We start from the raw sequence: 15182 nt of genomic DNA, 5'->3' as shown, positions 1-15182 counted from the left end.
GTGACTCAGAGCCCATGTTGTAGTGGCTGTGGTGTAGGCTGACAGATGTAGCTCTGATTCCCCCACCAGTCTGGGAACTTCCATATGCCACAGGTGCCGTCCTAAAAACCAAAAAAAAAAAATTTTAACTAAAAATAAAAATGATCTTTTCTCATGTTTTTTTCAGGTTTACTCTGTTTGCCCTCAAATCATAGGATAAGGTCTCTCCACTTTGAATCTGACAAATATGCATGTATATATAACTGAGCAAAATTAGTCTATGATTTTAACATTTTTTGTAAGAGTTACATTTTCTTTGCACTTTTCATTTGAAGCAAAACAATAAGCACAAATAAGTAAACACTTTAAAAAAGTTTTCTAATGAGGCATATGGTCCAAATTTTCTGGTCTTAAATACACAAGAGTCTCTCTTTTTTAATAATTTAACTCAGCCAAAGGAGGGGGATTAGACCCATTGTATTTTGCTATTTTTCTTTGAATTTTAATTTAAAATGAGAATGAAATTAACAGGCAAGTTGGCTACTTGTGAGCTTTGGGGAAAAAAATGATCAGACTGGAATTTTTCAAGGCCAGATGGGTCATTGAAGCAAGTGAACTTTTACGTTTGGTCTGTTTCTTAAATACCACAGGCCTGAACTGTAGATGGGAAAGCAATTTAGCATCTGACGGTACTTAATGTTAAGGAAAGAATACAATGAATAATATACAATATTCGATGTGACTAGGAGAGGGGTAAAATAAAATGGAGATAATATAAATTTGAAACACATAGAAATTATTTAACTGCTACAATGTGAAGGAAATAGGCTATTAAATCTTTTTTAAAGAGTAAATAAAATGTTCACAAGAAACTGACCAAAAAAAAAAAAAAACCTGATTAAAAAGCTATGAGCATTACTGATTAAAAATAGATTCTCAATGTGCTTTACATTTTGAAATTGATGAAGCTTAATTGTGAAAAGGTAATACAATTTTCGCACTGTGAAAATGTAGTTTCTTCATTCAGCTGTTTTTCTGTTCAGATCTTGTTACAGGAACAGGAAAGCACCGATCCTTATCAGAGTCATTAGTGAGACATAGAAAGTGAGCATCTCCGTGCTCCCTCTCCTGTCCTTCTTGTTTAAAGCAGGACCATAATTCTGTTTGCTGCTGCAATTTCCTCAAATGCTTTGTAATTCTAGACTATTTTAGGACTGTCTTCCCCCATTTCTGTCTGTCCTGCAGACTTGAATCCCAAATGACTGCAGACATCCAGACCATCTTACAGCTGCTGCAGAAACAAACCACTGTGGTCCCCCCAGCCTACAGTATGGTCACTGCAGGAACCGAGTATCAGAGGCCCATCAGCCACCTAACGAGAACCAGGCATCCAGTGGCATCCATCAAAACAGATCGAAGTTTCAGTCCATCCTCACAAGTGAGTAGAAACAGTGTATAATCAAGAGTGTCTCTCAAAGTATGTTTCCGGGGCTGCCTGGATCAGTCAGAATCACCTGGGATGCTGTGGAAAATACAGATTCTCAGTCCCTTCTCTGTTCATACTCAATGAGAATTTCTGAGAGTGAGCTCTGCCTTTTGCATTTTAAACAAACCCCCCATTCCTTTTATTTTTTTTGGGGGGGGTCCTTTTAGGGCTGCACCTGCAGCATATGGAGGTTCCCAGGCTAGGGGCTGAATCAGAGCTATAGCTGCTGGCCTACACCACAGCTGCAGCAGCACAGGATCCGAGCTTTGTCTGTGACCTATACCACAGCTCATGGCAATGCTGGATCCCTGACTTGCTGAGCAAGGCCAGGGATCGAACCTGCATCCTCATGGATACCAGTCAGATTCATTTCCACTGAGCAATGACGGGAACTCCCCCCAACCCCACCCCAATTCTTTTGCTCATTTAAAGCGTGGGAATAGTGGACATAGAAAAATGATTTTAAAACACTAGTATTTTTTTTTAAGAAAAAATTTTTTTCAAGAATCAATCTATTTAACTTTATAAATGGTGGAGCTTTGAAAGCTGTTGAATAGCCCTAGGTTGTAATTGTTCTCATGGCCAAAGGCTGTCAGAGCAGGGTCTTGAGAAGGAAGGGGTGGAAGAGTAACAGCTGGACAGAGAAGACCTCAGATCCAAACTCAATCAGACTAGTAACCACATCTGTGCCCCACCCATCACCCAGGGACTTTAACTTGTCTCCATTTTTAGAAGTTTGGGAATTGAGGGCAAAATGACCTGGGGAATGAAACTACACTAATAGCACAAGGTAATGTGCCAGAAGGGAAATAATGCACTCTTTTTAAAATATGAAAGTAGAAATTAATTTATCTTGAAACGGGTTTTGAATGCCTGGGAAACATGCAAAAGTATATATACATACTTTGTTCTTTATTTTCAGTGGATTCGGTAATATTTTCTGACAAGGGTTGGGGGATTTCCCTTCCTTTTTTTTTTTTTCTCTTCTTATACTCTAACTGTACTTACCAAATGACCTACTTTTCTGAACCCAATTTGTCTGGAATGGTGAATTAAAGGTCATCTGGAAAACTCAATGTGAAATATTATTTAAATAATAATCATCATCTGATATGACTTCAGAGTAAAATTAAAGTTCTTAGAATGGTTGTATAGGATTATCTAAATTCATAACCAACCTCCAAAATCTTGATCTGTCTTTGAGAGGAAAAACTTGGTTAATACAGATTTATGGGAAAAGAAAACATGCTTAGTTTTCATGAGTGTAATATTAGAAATATGCCCAAAAGAATTATAAAAACACATTTTCTTCTCTTTTCTTTCTACCAGTGTCCTGAATTTCTAGACCTTGAAAAATCTAAACTTAAATCCAAAGAATCCCTCTCAAGTGGAGTGCATCTGAACACAGCTTCGGAAGACAACTTGACTTCACTTTTAAAACAAGACAGTGACATCTCTTTAGAGCTTCATCCCCCGAGGCAAAGAAAAACTTACCTTCGTCCAATTAGACATCCTTCTTTGACAGATTCTTCCCTAAGCACTGTAGGAATCTTGGGTCTTCATAGGCATGTTTCTGATCCTGGTCTTCCGGGGAAATAATCATTTTGTACTATTTATTCCACATACGATGTAAGTGCTTTTAATGGCTGTTTTCCTTTTTGTATTTAAATCCTCTCTACTTGACTCAGGGGCTCACAAGATACCATTATATGCAAAAGTACTGTATATTTTCCTAAATTGAAGCTTGTAAGGTAAAATTGAGCAATTAGGATGTAAATATACATATGAACTCTTTTGTTCCAAATGTTAAAACTGCCAGCATCTCAAGGCACCTTATTTTTTATTTTTTTTAAATCACATGCATGTTAGGAAACTCCAATTTCTCTTGCATGGAGACTCCTATTTACTGCTTTTACGCAACCAGTACTTTGTTATGAAAATGCCTTCCAAGCAAATGAGAAAACAAAGGATAAAATTGTTCATGGATGCAACTCAGATGATTCTCAACTCATGGAAGTTCAAGAGGGAGAAAGGGAACTTAGTCACTTTTGAGGACAGATACCCTTTTTTATTGAGATGTTTATAGTTAATTACATTCATTCCACACATTGAAAAAATATATATACAGTTTTAGAGTTATAAATCTCTGACAGTTTAGGAAGCCATCTCCAAATACATATATAGGCCAGCTTTAATGAGGACAAAAAGGCCTATTTAAAATTCTGTTTCTAACTGCATTCACAAACTCCCTAAAATATTTTTCACTGGCACATTTCCTTGAATGCTTAGAAACAAGTGTCTCTAATTTTTCTTTTTTGGGCAGTGGGTGAGGAGGTGGGTAGAGAGTCTTCTTAAGAACTGCCAAAGTGCTACTGACACAAACTGATATCCACAGCTTTCTTCTGACTCATGTTTTAGGGCAATCCTGAATTTGATTAAATTGACACATAGAGTTTTCTTTTCCAAAAATATGCAATTTTAGTGGATTTGTGTGGCAAAACTGGCTCCTATTAAGTATCTGTTGTTCTGTGGCTTTCTAATCCCAGCTGTGGAAAAAGAATGTGCATTTGCGTACCTATAAAGAAAATGCACAAACCAGCAGAAAAAAATCAGTTTTATTTGGTTATTCACACATATTTGCTAATCAAAGATTAAATGAAACTCTATTATATATGGATTGGGCTGAATATTTATTGACCCTAGAATATTGGCACATACAATGGAATATATTTTAATGTCATCGACTCTTAGATTATTTAGGGTGGGATACATGCCTCTCCTAAAATCAGGGTACAGAAAAAAATTACAAGTTAATTTGAGATTCTAATTAGTCAAATTCTAGTTAAAACTAAGAAGTTTTATTTTTCAATTCATTTGGATACAATTTTAAACTTACTGTGGACTGATCCATTGTATCCATTCCTTCTGAACAAAATTTTGAAACTTTTTGAAAGTTTATCCTTTATTCATTCTTAAATGCATACATTTTTAAAGAAACATTATATCTGGATTAATTAAATGGATTAATTTCTATCCCTGCAGGATAGAAATGTAATCTATTGACTTTACTTTTGACACTGGTATAATTTCAAATACAAGCAATTTATTTAAATTTACGAAAAGCTTGCACTGTTTAAAATATGCCCGATATATTTTTTAATGGTCACATAAATTGATAATCTGTGTGGGAGGCAATCTATATGCATAGGCATATTGTTATCCCTGCTTAATTTTTGAAAAACAAAAGCATAAGCAATCAAGTACACATGACAAAATAACCAGTCAATTCAATAAACATATAATAATTTTAACCAGCTTTCCATAATTCCATTTGGTATTATGCAGACAGAAATATAAGGACTAGTTGATGCTTTCCTTTACTCATTAAACAAACTTTTATGGGTGCCTCTCAGGGGAGAGAAAGAATGACTAACTCTGATTCAGAGGACAATTTAGGGATTTTATTTTCATATTTAGGCAGATTTTTTGCAGCTGCTACAAATTTCATAAGGATTGTCAGTCCAAGCTCCAGGGAAATTCAAAATGAATTCACTAGAGAATGTTCATTTGTAGGGAGAGAGGATTTGGCAGGTGAGGAATTTAGATTTGATTGTTTGATTAGTGGATGCTTCAGCTGCAATATTTGGTATGACATGCACACAATTCAGCCTTTCACATAAAGCCTCCATATTTCTTTATAAAAACTAAGCATGAAGGAACGGGAAGATGGAGAATGGTGCGCAAGCATCCAGCTTGTTTAAATTCTAGTGTAACATAAAACTTTTCTTCTTAATTCCTCAAAATAAAAGGCTTGATATTAAAATCCAAGTCTAAGAGAGAATTGGACAAGATTAGGAAGATCTCTTCCTATAGGATATTAGCTTAAAGGAGCTCGAGAGAGAGATAATGTGGTGCGTCAGGCATAAATGTCAGAAGACTCAGTGGTTACAATGACTTAAACCAAAGCAATTATCTTGATTTACAAAATCCATCTTCCTGTCCTAACCAAATCTTTAATGCCTAAAATCTCTGTCACTCTCCCCAGGGGCTGCGGCAAAACAGTCTCAATCAACCCTTCCATCCTGGGACTCTGCTGAGAGCCAGGTAACTGCTGTATAGCTGGTAACAGCCATACAGCAGCTGCTCTCCTTCTAGGTAATTACAAGCATTAGCATAATAACACTTTTTGCCTTCCACCTAAAAATAATGTTCCCTGGTCTCCCTCCAGGCCCAAATAAAATGACATCTAATATCTAAAGTTTATATGAGTTACATGTTTTCCGATGTTGTAATTGCTGGGCAGAGATCTGAAAGGCTTGAGTTGACCCTTTAGGGGAGACCCATACTCTCATCAGTTGATGAAAAAATCAGGGATGAAAAATGCTGAAGCAGTGTTCTTTGCAGGGGTTTTAAATTAATAATCACTCGTTCAACAAACATGGGTAGGCAGGAGCACGTCTGGGACATCAGAGTTTCTTAGGTCCATTATAACAGTTTGGTCATCAGAGTTGAACTTTCTGGCTCTTCTAGTCAGAAGAGGGAAACTAGGCCAGGGCGCATTTGCTATCAGGTTTAGTATGTGTATGAGGATTGCTCATAAGGTCCTTTTGGAGGTTGACTTTCAGCAATGGCCCTTAAATGCATGAAAGAACAATGTCCTTATCCAAATGTTATTTTAAAACCCACCAGATATTATCTAAAGGATAAAATTTATCACCTTTTCTGCCTATCTAAAATAACAGCTATAAACAAGAGTATCTGTCCTCTGAACGCTTTTCATGGTTTTAAAAAAAGGAATCTGATAGAACTAGTTACTAAAAGGAAATTAAACTTTTTCAAATGTTATCTATGGTTAAAACCAAAAGAAAATAAATTATCAAAGTATACTTCCAGCTGTAAATCAAAATGTTTATAAATTACAAAAAAATATTAGGTTTCTAATCATATTTTTTGCAGTAAAACAAATGTGTCTATCTATCATGTGAGTTCAAAGAGGCACTTAGAAGACAGGATGATGTCCTTACATGCAGGCCTTGAATTAGCACTAGCTCCACCTGGTCACTTATTAGAAATGCATATTCTTGGGCTCCAACCCTATGTACTAAATCAGAAACTTTGGGGGTAGGGCCAGCAGCCATATAACAAACCCTTCTCCATACAATCCTGATGCACATGAAAACTTTGGAGAATCACCAGTGTAGGGTATGGGCTCCACAGTCAGACCAACCTGAGTCTCCGCACAAGTTCTTTCACTAATAGCCATGTGACCCTGAGCAAGTTAATTAACCTCCCTGAGTCATTTTCCAGAGATAATGCTATCTGCCCTGAAGACACTTAAGGAAGAAATGAGATTAATGTATAGGTAAGTGCCTGGCAAATAGTAGGTGCTCAAAAGTGCTAAATTCTTTGGCTGTCATCCAGGAGTGTAACATTAAAAACAATCAGGAAGACAAAAAATTTTCCACAAATTATTACTTATTGTGCACATTTTGTACAATGTGCTATGTCGCTAACAGCTGTTACCAAGACTAAAGTTTGTTTTTTTTTTTCTTTGCCGCAACGGTGGCATTCAGAAGTTCCTGGGGCCAGGAATGAACCTGTGCCACAACAGTTACAAGGCCAGATCCTTAACCCCCTGTGCCACCAGGGAATTCCAAGACTAAAGTTTTTAATTCAGAGAAACGTTAAATGTAGCTATTTCTTTCTCCTAAATGTATTTTGCACTATTAGGTTTATAGCTTTAAAATAATGCTTACTATTTACAATAATAGTGAGTATGAATCTCATTGTTAAAAAACATATCAAACTCTGAATTGATGTTAAATACCAAGTGTGCAGAGATGATCTGTCAAATTCAATATGGCTAGAATGCATTTTGTGAAGACTGGCTCACTATGGAAGCCCCTCTTTAGATCCATGGTATAGTTCCCCAATGGATATTTATAATTCTCAAAATACAATTTTGCAAGAAAATATATTTTTTTCAGAAAAAAGAATTTCATAGTTGTAATTTCATAGTTTCAAGCATCTAGGCCCACTTCCCCATTGCACAGATACATTATTCAGACCTAGCCTGCCTGAGCTCTCGTGTGGAAGGGTAGACATGGCAAGAGATTCAGTGTGGTAAACCTGAATTCAAAGCCTACCTCTCCACTCACTCTTAAGACAAACCCTCAGTGAGCCCCAGTATCCAAAACTATCAAAGAAGAGGTAACATCTTAAATATCTTCAAAGAGTGTTGAGGAGTCCCTGATATACATGCTGGAAGTGCTTAGTAAGCGGGAGCGCACCATAAAATTATAAGATCATCATGTAACTTACACATCATCACAAAGATGGTGGTATTGTGGTATAAGTCAGTAGCACTACTAATAGCTTCTAAAAAACCTTCCAGTGCTTTCCCCGGCCCAACACTGCCCATAGTTAGACTCTCTGACAAAAATCTGTAGATGATTCTCTCACAGCTCTTGAAGATCCATTTGCTCAGAGGAGGAGAATGCCAGCCTTAGCACCTCAGTATTTGTCAAATATTACCTTTGTCCAAGACCCATAAAATTATATTTACATTGCAATTGTTTTCTTGTCTTACAATAGCTTCCTCTTCTCCCTCTCAAGTAAGTGTTCTCATTTAAAGTTGTTTTCTTGTGGTTCTAGTTAACATGAAGTGATGTCAACCTTTTAAAAACTAAAAGGATTGTATTTTTAAATGATTTTATAGAGTATTAGGTATTGTGATTGATCAGTGCCCAAGTGTAGAATAATTCACTACATGCTCTTGTGGTACAAGTACACTTTAAGAATATGCAATACAGAAAATCCACAGGAAGATATGAATTATTAATAATTGACAGCATGAAATTATTATAAGGCTTATTTATATAAGCTCTTTAAGTGGAGGTTGACAGAAATGACTAACAAGTTACTTTAACACATAATCATTATGAGTAGAATAAAATCTATAGAAATGTAATGCTAACACAGAACTAATTGACCAATTTCATTGTTTTGTCAACCATAATGCAACTTTTAAATGAGAATACCAAGAATTACTACAGAAATGCTCCCAATATTTTTGAGAAATGGCAATATTAACATGGTTACTCTTGAAAAGCTAACAAAAAACAGATGAATTCCTAAACTGCAGTCATGGTATCTGTAACTTAGAGACGCAAAGTAATTTAGCACAATTGTGGTTTTAAAGCACTATATTTAGAGCCTATATCTTTGTACTTCCACTATCTGTATTTTAATGGTGTTTTTAAGTTGAAAATAATCTAACAACTATTACCATTTAAACTATTTTTAATACTGATATTATAGTTTGTATATTTGAGAAAATCCCATCGTTCTTATGTTATTTAGGAGTAAATTCAAACACCAGTAATCTTATATAATTAATTCCTCCACAGTCTCATCAAAATGGCCCTATTATTACAATAGCATTGAAATAATACGGTATTTTTTCCAAACATTAGAGAAAAAAAGATTAAAAATATTGGGGGAATCCCTAGTTTTTAATCTTTTAGGCACCTGCCTATTTTAGTTAAATGCATATTACCTATTTTTAGCTGAAATTTGTGTTCTGTAATTTTGATAGGAATATGTATACCAGAACGTTTGCCGGTTAAGTAATACATTTCAAAAAGTAATGTGTGTAATCACTTGAAAAACGTCAGTCATCTGAGATAAACCAGTTCAGTCACATTGGTTAAGTAGTAAGTACCTTGGAATGCTTTAAATATAATGAAACAATCTACCAAAACACATATATTTCCTAGTCTTTATGCACATAATGTAGCATGAAATCATGATGCTTTTGAAATACTCTGTGCAGAAATATTTATTTTTTAGCAAATATTTTCTTCAGAGATTGGTATGTGATATTGACAGTGTAATCTACTTGCACACCTAGTTTTGCAATAACCTTCCACAAATAACTGTAAATAAGAAAAATGTAAATTTCATGTAAAAATGGTTGCAAATTTTTGGTAGCTAAAAGTGTACAAGTTGTATTGAAATATAGTATATATACATAATTTAAGAATGAAGCATATAATTTCTGATCTATTTATACATGAAAATTTAAGAATTTGTAAAAGAAATTATTTTGGGGAAAAAGAAAGTAAATCTCATTAGGTAGTTAGGATACTTTTATTAGAGAAGCCAACTATTTCCAACATTTTACGAGGTACAGTGATAGATCCAGGTAAGGTGGTGCTGATATTTCACCAAATCACATAATTGTAACAGTGCTACAGTTTTACTGAGTTCCACTTGGGCACTAGTAAGCTGGTCGGAGTGGTAAAAAGCATTAAATCTAAAATTAAAGATACATAAAAACACTTCACTTTTTGCCCCTCAAAAATAGTAATTTACTAAAGCATTTATTGTTTGATTACTTAAAATTTCTGATGGCTAATTAGTCTAACTTACATGTGAGACAAAATTTTCAAAATGTATGCTTGAAACATTTTTCATCCAGAGTGAAAATATCAGGGCAGTATTATTGCCTAAGTTTCATACATTCTCAGTTGTTCCCCTGGAATCATTATTATTTAAGAAAAAAAATCAAACTGTCATCAAAGAAAACTTTTAAGTAAAAGTGGTTGATCATAATGTGGTATGTTCTAAACTAAGAAAGAGCTGTTTAGTCTGTTTAGAGTTTAGATTACCCACCATTCATGTTTAAGGTTTAAAAAAAACCAAGAGAACATTTCCCCATTTGACAAAACAAAACAAAACAAAACAAACCATAGAGTAGCAGAAAGCACTGTATTGATATCCATAAGTGTAGCTTAAGTATGAAAAAGCTAAATATTAAAAAAAAACTTAAAGTGTCTTGCCTTAAGATAAATGTGGAGGTAAAATACCTTTGGGAAATTAAATATGTATCCATAAGTTCAGTTAATCCTAAAATCATTTTTAAATGGCCTATAATTTTCAAAAGAATATAGATCTTTAATTAGTATGTTTCTGGAACATCCATATTAGCACAGTTCAGGTTATCCTTTGAAATTTCAGTAATCATAGCAAGGTAAAATGTGGTTAAATGCAAATGACTGTATGTATATATCTGTAAAGTACATATTTATATTTTTATGCTTAGGGGAAAAGGTTGCCCCACTCAACTGTAACAGAAGAAGATACTAATTCCTGGCATACTTGTCTCATATGAATGTAGCTATTAAATGATGACCTAGACCAATTCTTCTAATCACCACCATCTCTGATGTTGCAAAGGGGCACAACTAAAATGTAAGTAGCATATGAGCAAGGAGGCTACTCAATCCCTAACTCTATGGCACATCATATGGCACAGTTAACGTAGAAGCGCCGTCAATGTCTACTTACTATATATTCAGATATGGCAGCACGTCTGAGTTTTAAATGCTCGAAAAGTAATACACACGAGCTGCATATTACCAAGCTACATGGGTAAAAAGAATGTTAAGTATTACAAGGCTCTTTGCTTTATATTTTTTAAACTAAGTATCTAGACATGGCAAGAAATAAGTAAAAGCACAGGCTTCCCAGCTTTCAAATAGCTGATAGTGACACAGAATTTTTTTTGCAGTTTCCCTTTTTTCTGGAAAGTGGTTTGTGCTCAGTATTCTAACTTACAGAACAATTTGAATTCAGTATGGACATATGTGATGTTAAGGTTTCATTCTAGGCTACAAATTATCTGAACAGTATCCATTTTAAATCCTGCCTGCATTCATCACTGTAATAACAAAAGTTCTAAATATTTTTTCTTTGCATCATCTAATTATTATTATGAAGTTATCTTAGATGATACCTTACTTAGCATTGTACATTTCAAAATGCCTAATTTGCTAGGAAGATGATTTAAGACAAAAAAATATACATCTTTTAATATACATTTCAAAGTAATAAAACATCCATGGCTGAGTTTTAAAGTTTAAAAGAAAAATATGCTAACCTAAAAAGTATTGAATTTTACTCACTAGATTTAATTTACTAGGTTTTAATTTTTTTATTAATTCCTAGAAAAACTGCTACAAAGAAAACATATCATTTATGAGTCTGTCAAACAAAAAGACAAAAAGAACACCTCTGACAAATAGTATTTATTTTGTTTGTCCGGTTTAATAATGCCATATGATTACAAGTTAACTTGATTTGTACATTTTACATAAAGAAATCATCACAAATTAAATTTTGGGGTTAAAATGTGGGGGTGTTTTTTCTTTAATTACATTACAAAGACTTTAAACTTCAGTAATAAGCTTTACTTTCTTCCAGACTAAATGCTTTTTCTGGAAATAAACATATCACTTGGACTTTTTTTTTTTTTAAACTACTTTTTGTTTCTGAATGCATGCTTACATGGATCATACAAGCACAGTCTTTGAAATTACATTTAAAGTGGACCAAATTAAGTTTCCAATAGTATTGATGTCCCCTTGATGTAATTTAAAATATGTAAACTGCCACTCGAAGTAGAAGTGCAACACCTGACATTAATTGTTTGGCAGTCTTTTAGGCATGGGTGAATCACTGCACTGTTATTTGAACTGAAGCATCTCATAATATATATGTTAACAGATTTTGTATGATGCAAAACTTTATAGCAAGCTATTTGAATGTTTACTAAAAATTCTCAAAATGACACAGAAACATGTTTACTGTATAAATAAAAGCACTTAGACATTAAGAGTGTACATTTTTCCATAATTTACATCATCATAAGAAAACTGGGGCATGGGTTAACCAGTACAAACTCCCACACTATATTCATATCCTAGTCATATTCATTATAAAATTATTTAATTTTTACTTTGGTAATGGATGTCTGTTTACATCAGTTATTTTAAAAGCATCAAAAATGTGAATTGCATTTCAGTATAAAAATTCTAGTAAAAAATTCTAGTAAAATATTCTGTATGGTTAATGTGTATATAAATTTATCCATCTGATGTAAAATGCAAAAGAACTGTCAGACAATTGGGTTGATTTGGCGTGGAACATTAGTTTTCTTAAGAGAAAGGGTTCTGTGGTCAAAAAAGTTTGGAAAGAATTGGGTTAAATAAAATTAAACAAGATTTAAGGTACCTTCGGCTTTACTAAGCTCCCAGAGGAACGTAAGACTTTGCCAAATACGTTTGGTCATAGAGACACCTCCTCCATAGGAACACCTCTGCAAAAGGACGAGTTAGAGAATATAAAGAGTTTTGATACAAAGTATCATTTGGCAAAACTTATATGAATCACAAGCCATTTTTAAACAAGTTTCACCTCAACTATGAGTCTCCAAATAAGGAAAATTATAACTGACCTCAGACTAGTACAGTAATTCAACCACCTATACAAATTCCATGCTGCTGAATCATATCATCACCCTTATTCAACCTAAGTGATATACAGTGTGTTTATCTTTTATGGCTCAGTTAACATCCTCCTGCATTATCAAATGTATGTTCATGAAAAAAATTAACAGCCATAGGATGAAATTACCTGGATTATTTAGCCACGAATTTTTATAAAGCTGACTGAATATGACAGCTATTTATATAAAATTATCAATATTGACATGAATATATATTATTTCCTTTCTAGGATTTCTTAAAGTTGATTTAAAATTTGGTACGTTTATAAAGTTTTTTTCCAAGATACTGCCATTCATCCTCCCTTTTATGAAACAGTTTACTATATATTAATTTGGTCACCAGCTATATCAATTTATATTCACCTTCAAGCTAGAAGATATTCCGTTAAAGTGTTAGAAGAATAAGTGGTTTATTAAATCTTCATTGAGAAAGGCTCAGAGGTGTTTGCCAAGAAAGGGGCTGGATTAATTACAACAGTTTATGGCAGGAATCTTAAATGCTAAGAACATAGTGACTCCACTTTGCAATTTTCACAGTAACTCAGAAATGCCACTGTGCTGCCTCCATGGCCCAGGACCCACATTACACTTCTTGGTAAAAACTTACTGGTAAAGACTTACTGCTTACTAATGCCAAAAATCACCCACTAATGCTGTCAAGAAAGTCAAACTTCTAATTTCTGAACATTTAAACAAACACATCAAGATTACTTGATTTTTTTTAAACTTTGTAAACAATTTAGTTTAATAAAAGAATAAATATTGACATTTCATTAAAAATATATGGTTTCCAAAATCTCTAGATTAGGAGAAAGATGCCATTTTAGGTTATCTATAAAGCACAGAGAGAAAAAGTTACATTTAATAAGAATTTTTTCCACAGAAGACAATAAAACAGTGAAGAAAAATATATATTGCAAAAAATTTTTAAAAGCAAAAGCAATGCCACCTGTAGTTTTATTTCACCATAGATTAATTCATGGTTCACCTAAGGTGGTTTAAGATAAAATTTTAGGAACTACAATTTTCTTGTTCACAAAGGCAATGAGTATCTGTTCTCTGATTATGTGCTCAAAGAACAAACCCTATTACAAATATGATATGGCACAAAATTTAGTTTTCCCCTCTGGCTTACTGTCAAACACCAAAAACCACAAACAAAATTTCAAAGTATAATTTGTAACCTTCAGGTAAGTATAAATTAGTTTATTTAGGCTTTCATCATTTGGCTTCTTATGTAACCTATGTTGTAATTAAGAAAGAAAAATTAAAGCTAACAGGTTTTATATCATTTAATCATGTACCAATATTTATTATGCAGATATCTGTAAAGTTATAACATTACTAAAGTTATAACATTATTAAAAATTATAACATTATTAAAAGTTATAACATTACTCAAATACAAAAAGCATCTTTTATATTGCTTTGCAATGTGAGCTAAAGTAGAAACACATGGAAAGAGAAGAGATTTAACAGGAATATGGGAAAACCTCAAAAGCTTAAATTCAAAGTAGTCCAGTTCATTTCTTCCAAGCAAGAGAAAATTCACAGTATTTCTTTAGTTTTCAAATTCTTGACATTCAAATTGTCATAGTGCCCTGTAAAAACTAATACATAAGGAAAATCACTAGCTGGTAACAACAAAATGGTTTTGGTCCTGATTAATCATATATTATAGAAAAATTTTCACAAGGAGAGAAATTTTTTGAGTTTCCAGGATTATAACTCATACCAGTATGTACTGATAAGGTTAAGTTTGACCCTAAGGCTTCTACATAAACAAAAACAAAACAAAACCCTTAAATATTGAGGCACATGTGAAATATAACCTTTCCTATAGTTTCAATTTAAAAAAAAAAACCTGTAATCAGATTAATAGCAACCATTTAAAACAAGAAATAAACAGATCCTTTATCTATCATAGATGAACATTTCTTATCACTCTTAGGAGAAAGATCATAAGTAAATTAGTCTTTATAAAAAATAATGGTGGGGAGTTCCCATTGTGGCTCAACAGATTAAGAAACCGACACTGTCTCTGAGAATGAGAGTTCAATTCCTGGCCTCACTCGGTGAGTTAAGGATTTAGCATTTCTACAAGCTGTGGTACAGGTAGCAGATATGGCTCAGATCCCAAGTTGCTGTGGCTGTGGCATAGGCCTCGGATTCGACCACTAGCTCAGGAACTTCCAAATGCCACAGGTATGGCCATAAAAAGAAAAACAGAAATAATAATGGTAGTTTTGCTTTAAAAATGATTTGAGACAAACGGCCAAAAGCCTGTCATAAAGTTTAAAAGTATTTCTATGTTTAATATAGAATTAATATAATTCAAATTGGAATTTGCATAACTATTCAATCTTA

At 33.6% G+C, this 15182-nt stretch overlaps 2 protein-coding genes across 10 annotated transcripts in view; one reads left to right on the top strand and one right to left on the bottom strand.

Annotated features, from left to right (window-relative positions):
- Nucleotides 1–12143, top strand: part of KCNH7 (potassium voltage-gated channel subfamily H member 7) — a 501689-nt gene extending 489546 nt beyond the window's left edge. For 7 of the 8 annotated variants that reach the window (XM_021075770.1, XM_021075768.1, XM_021075767.1 and 4 more), the window contains 2 exons: nt 1225–1417; nt 2795–12143. In XM_021075770.1, coding sequence (XP_020931429.1) covers nt 1225–1417; nt 2795–3064 — 463 coding nt within the window. In that variant the 3' untranslated portion in view covers nt 3065–12143. The remainder of the gene's footprint in view (nt 1–1224; nt 1418–2794) is intronic. The other variant, XM_021075766.1, reaches the window with a different exon arrangement.
- GCA (grancalcin) overlaps nt 11542–15182 on the bottom strand; it is a 38828-nt gene continuing 35187 nt past the window's right edge. For both annotated transcript variants that reach the window (XM_021075773.1, XM_021075774.1), the window contains one exon: nt 11542–14425. In XM_021075773.1, coding sequence (XP_020931432.1) covers nt 14399–14425 — 27 coding nt within the window. In that variant the 3' untranslated portion in view covers nt 11542–14398. The remainder of the gene's footprint in view (nt 14426–15182) is intronic.

Source organism: Sus scrofa, chromosome 15 (genome assembly GCF_000003025.6).
Source record: "Sus scrofa isolate TJ Tabasco breed Duroc chromosome 15, Sscrofa11.1, whole genome shotgun sequence".
In the NCBI taxonomy this organism is placed as follows: Eukaryota; Metazoa; Chordata; class Mammalia; order Artiodactyla; family Suidae; genus Sus; species Sus scrofa.
Note: the sequence above shows the minus strand (reverse complement) of the source record. Positions and strands in the feature narration are given on the sequence as shown.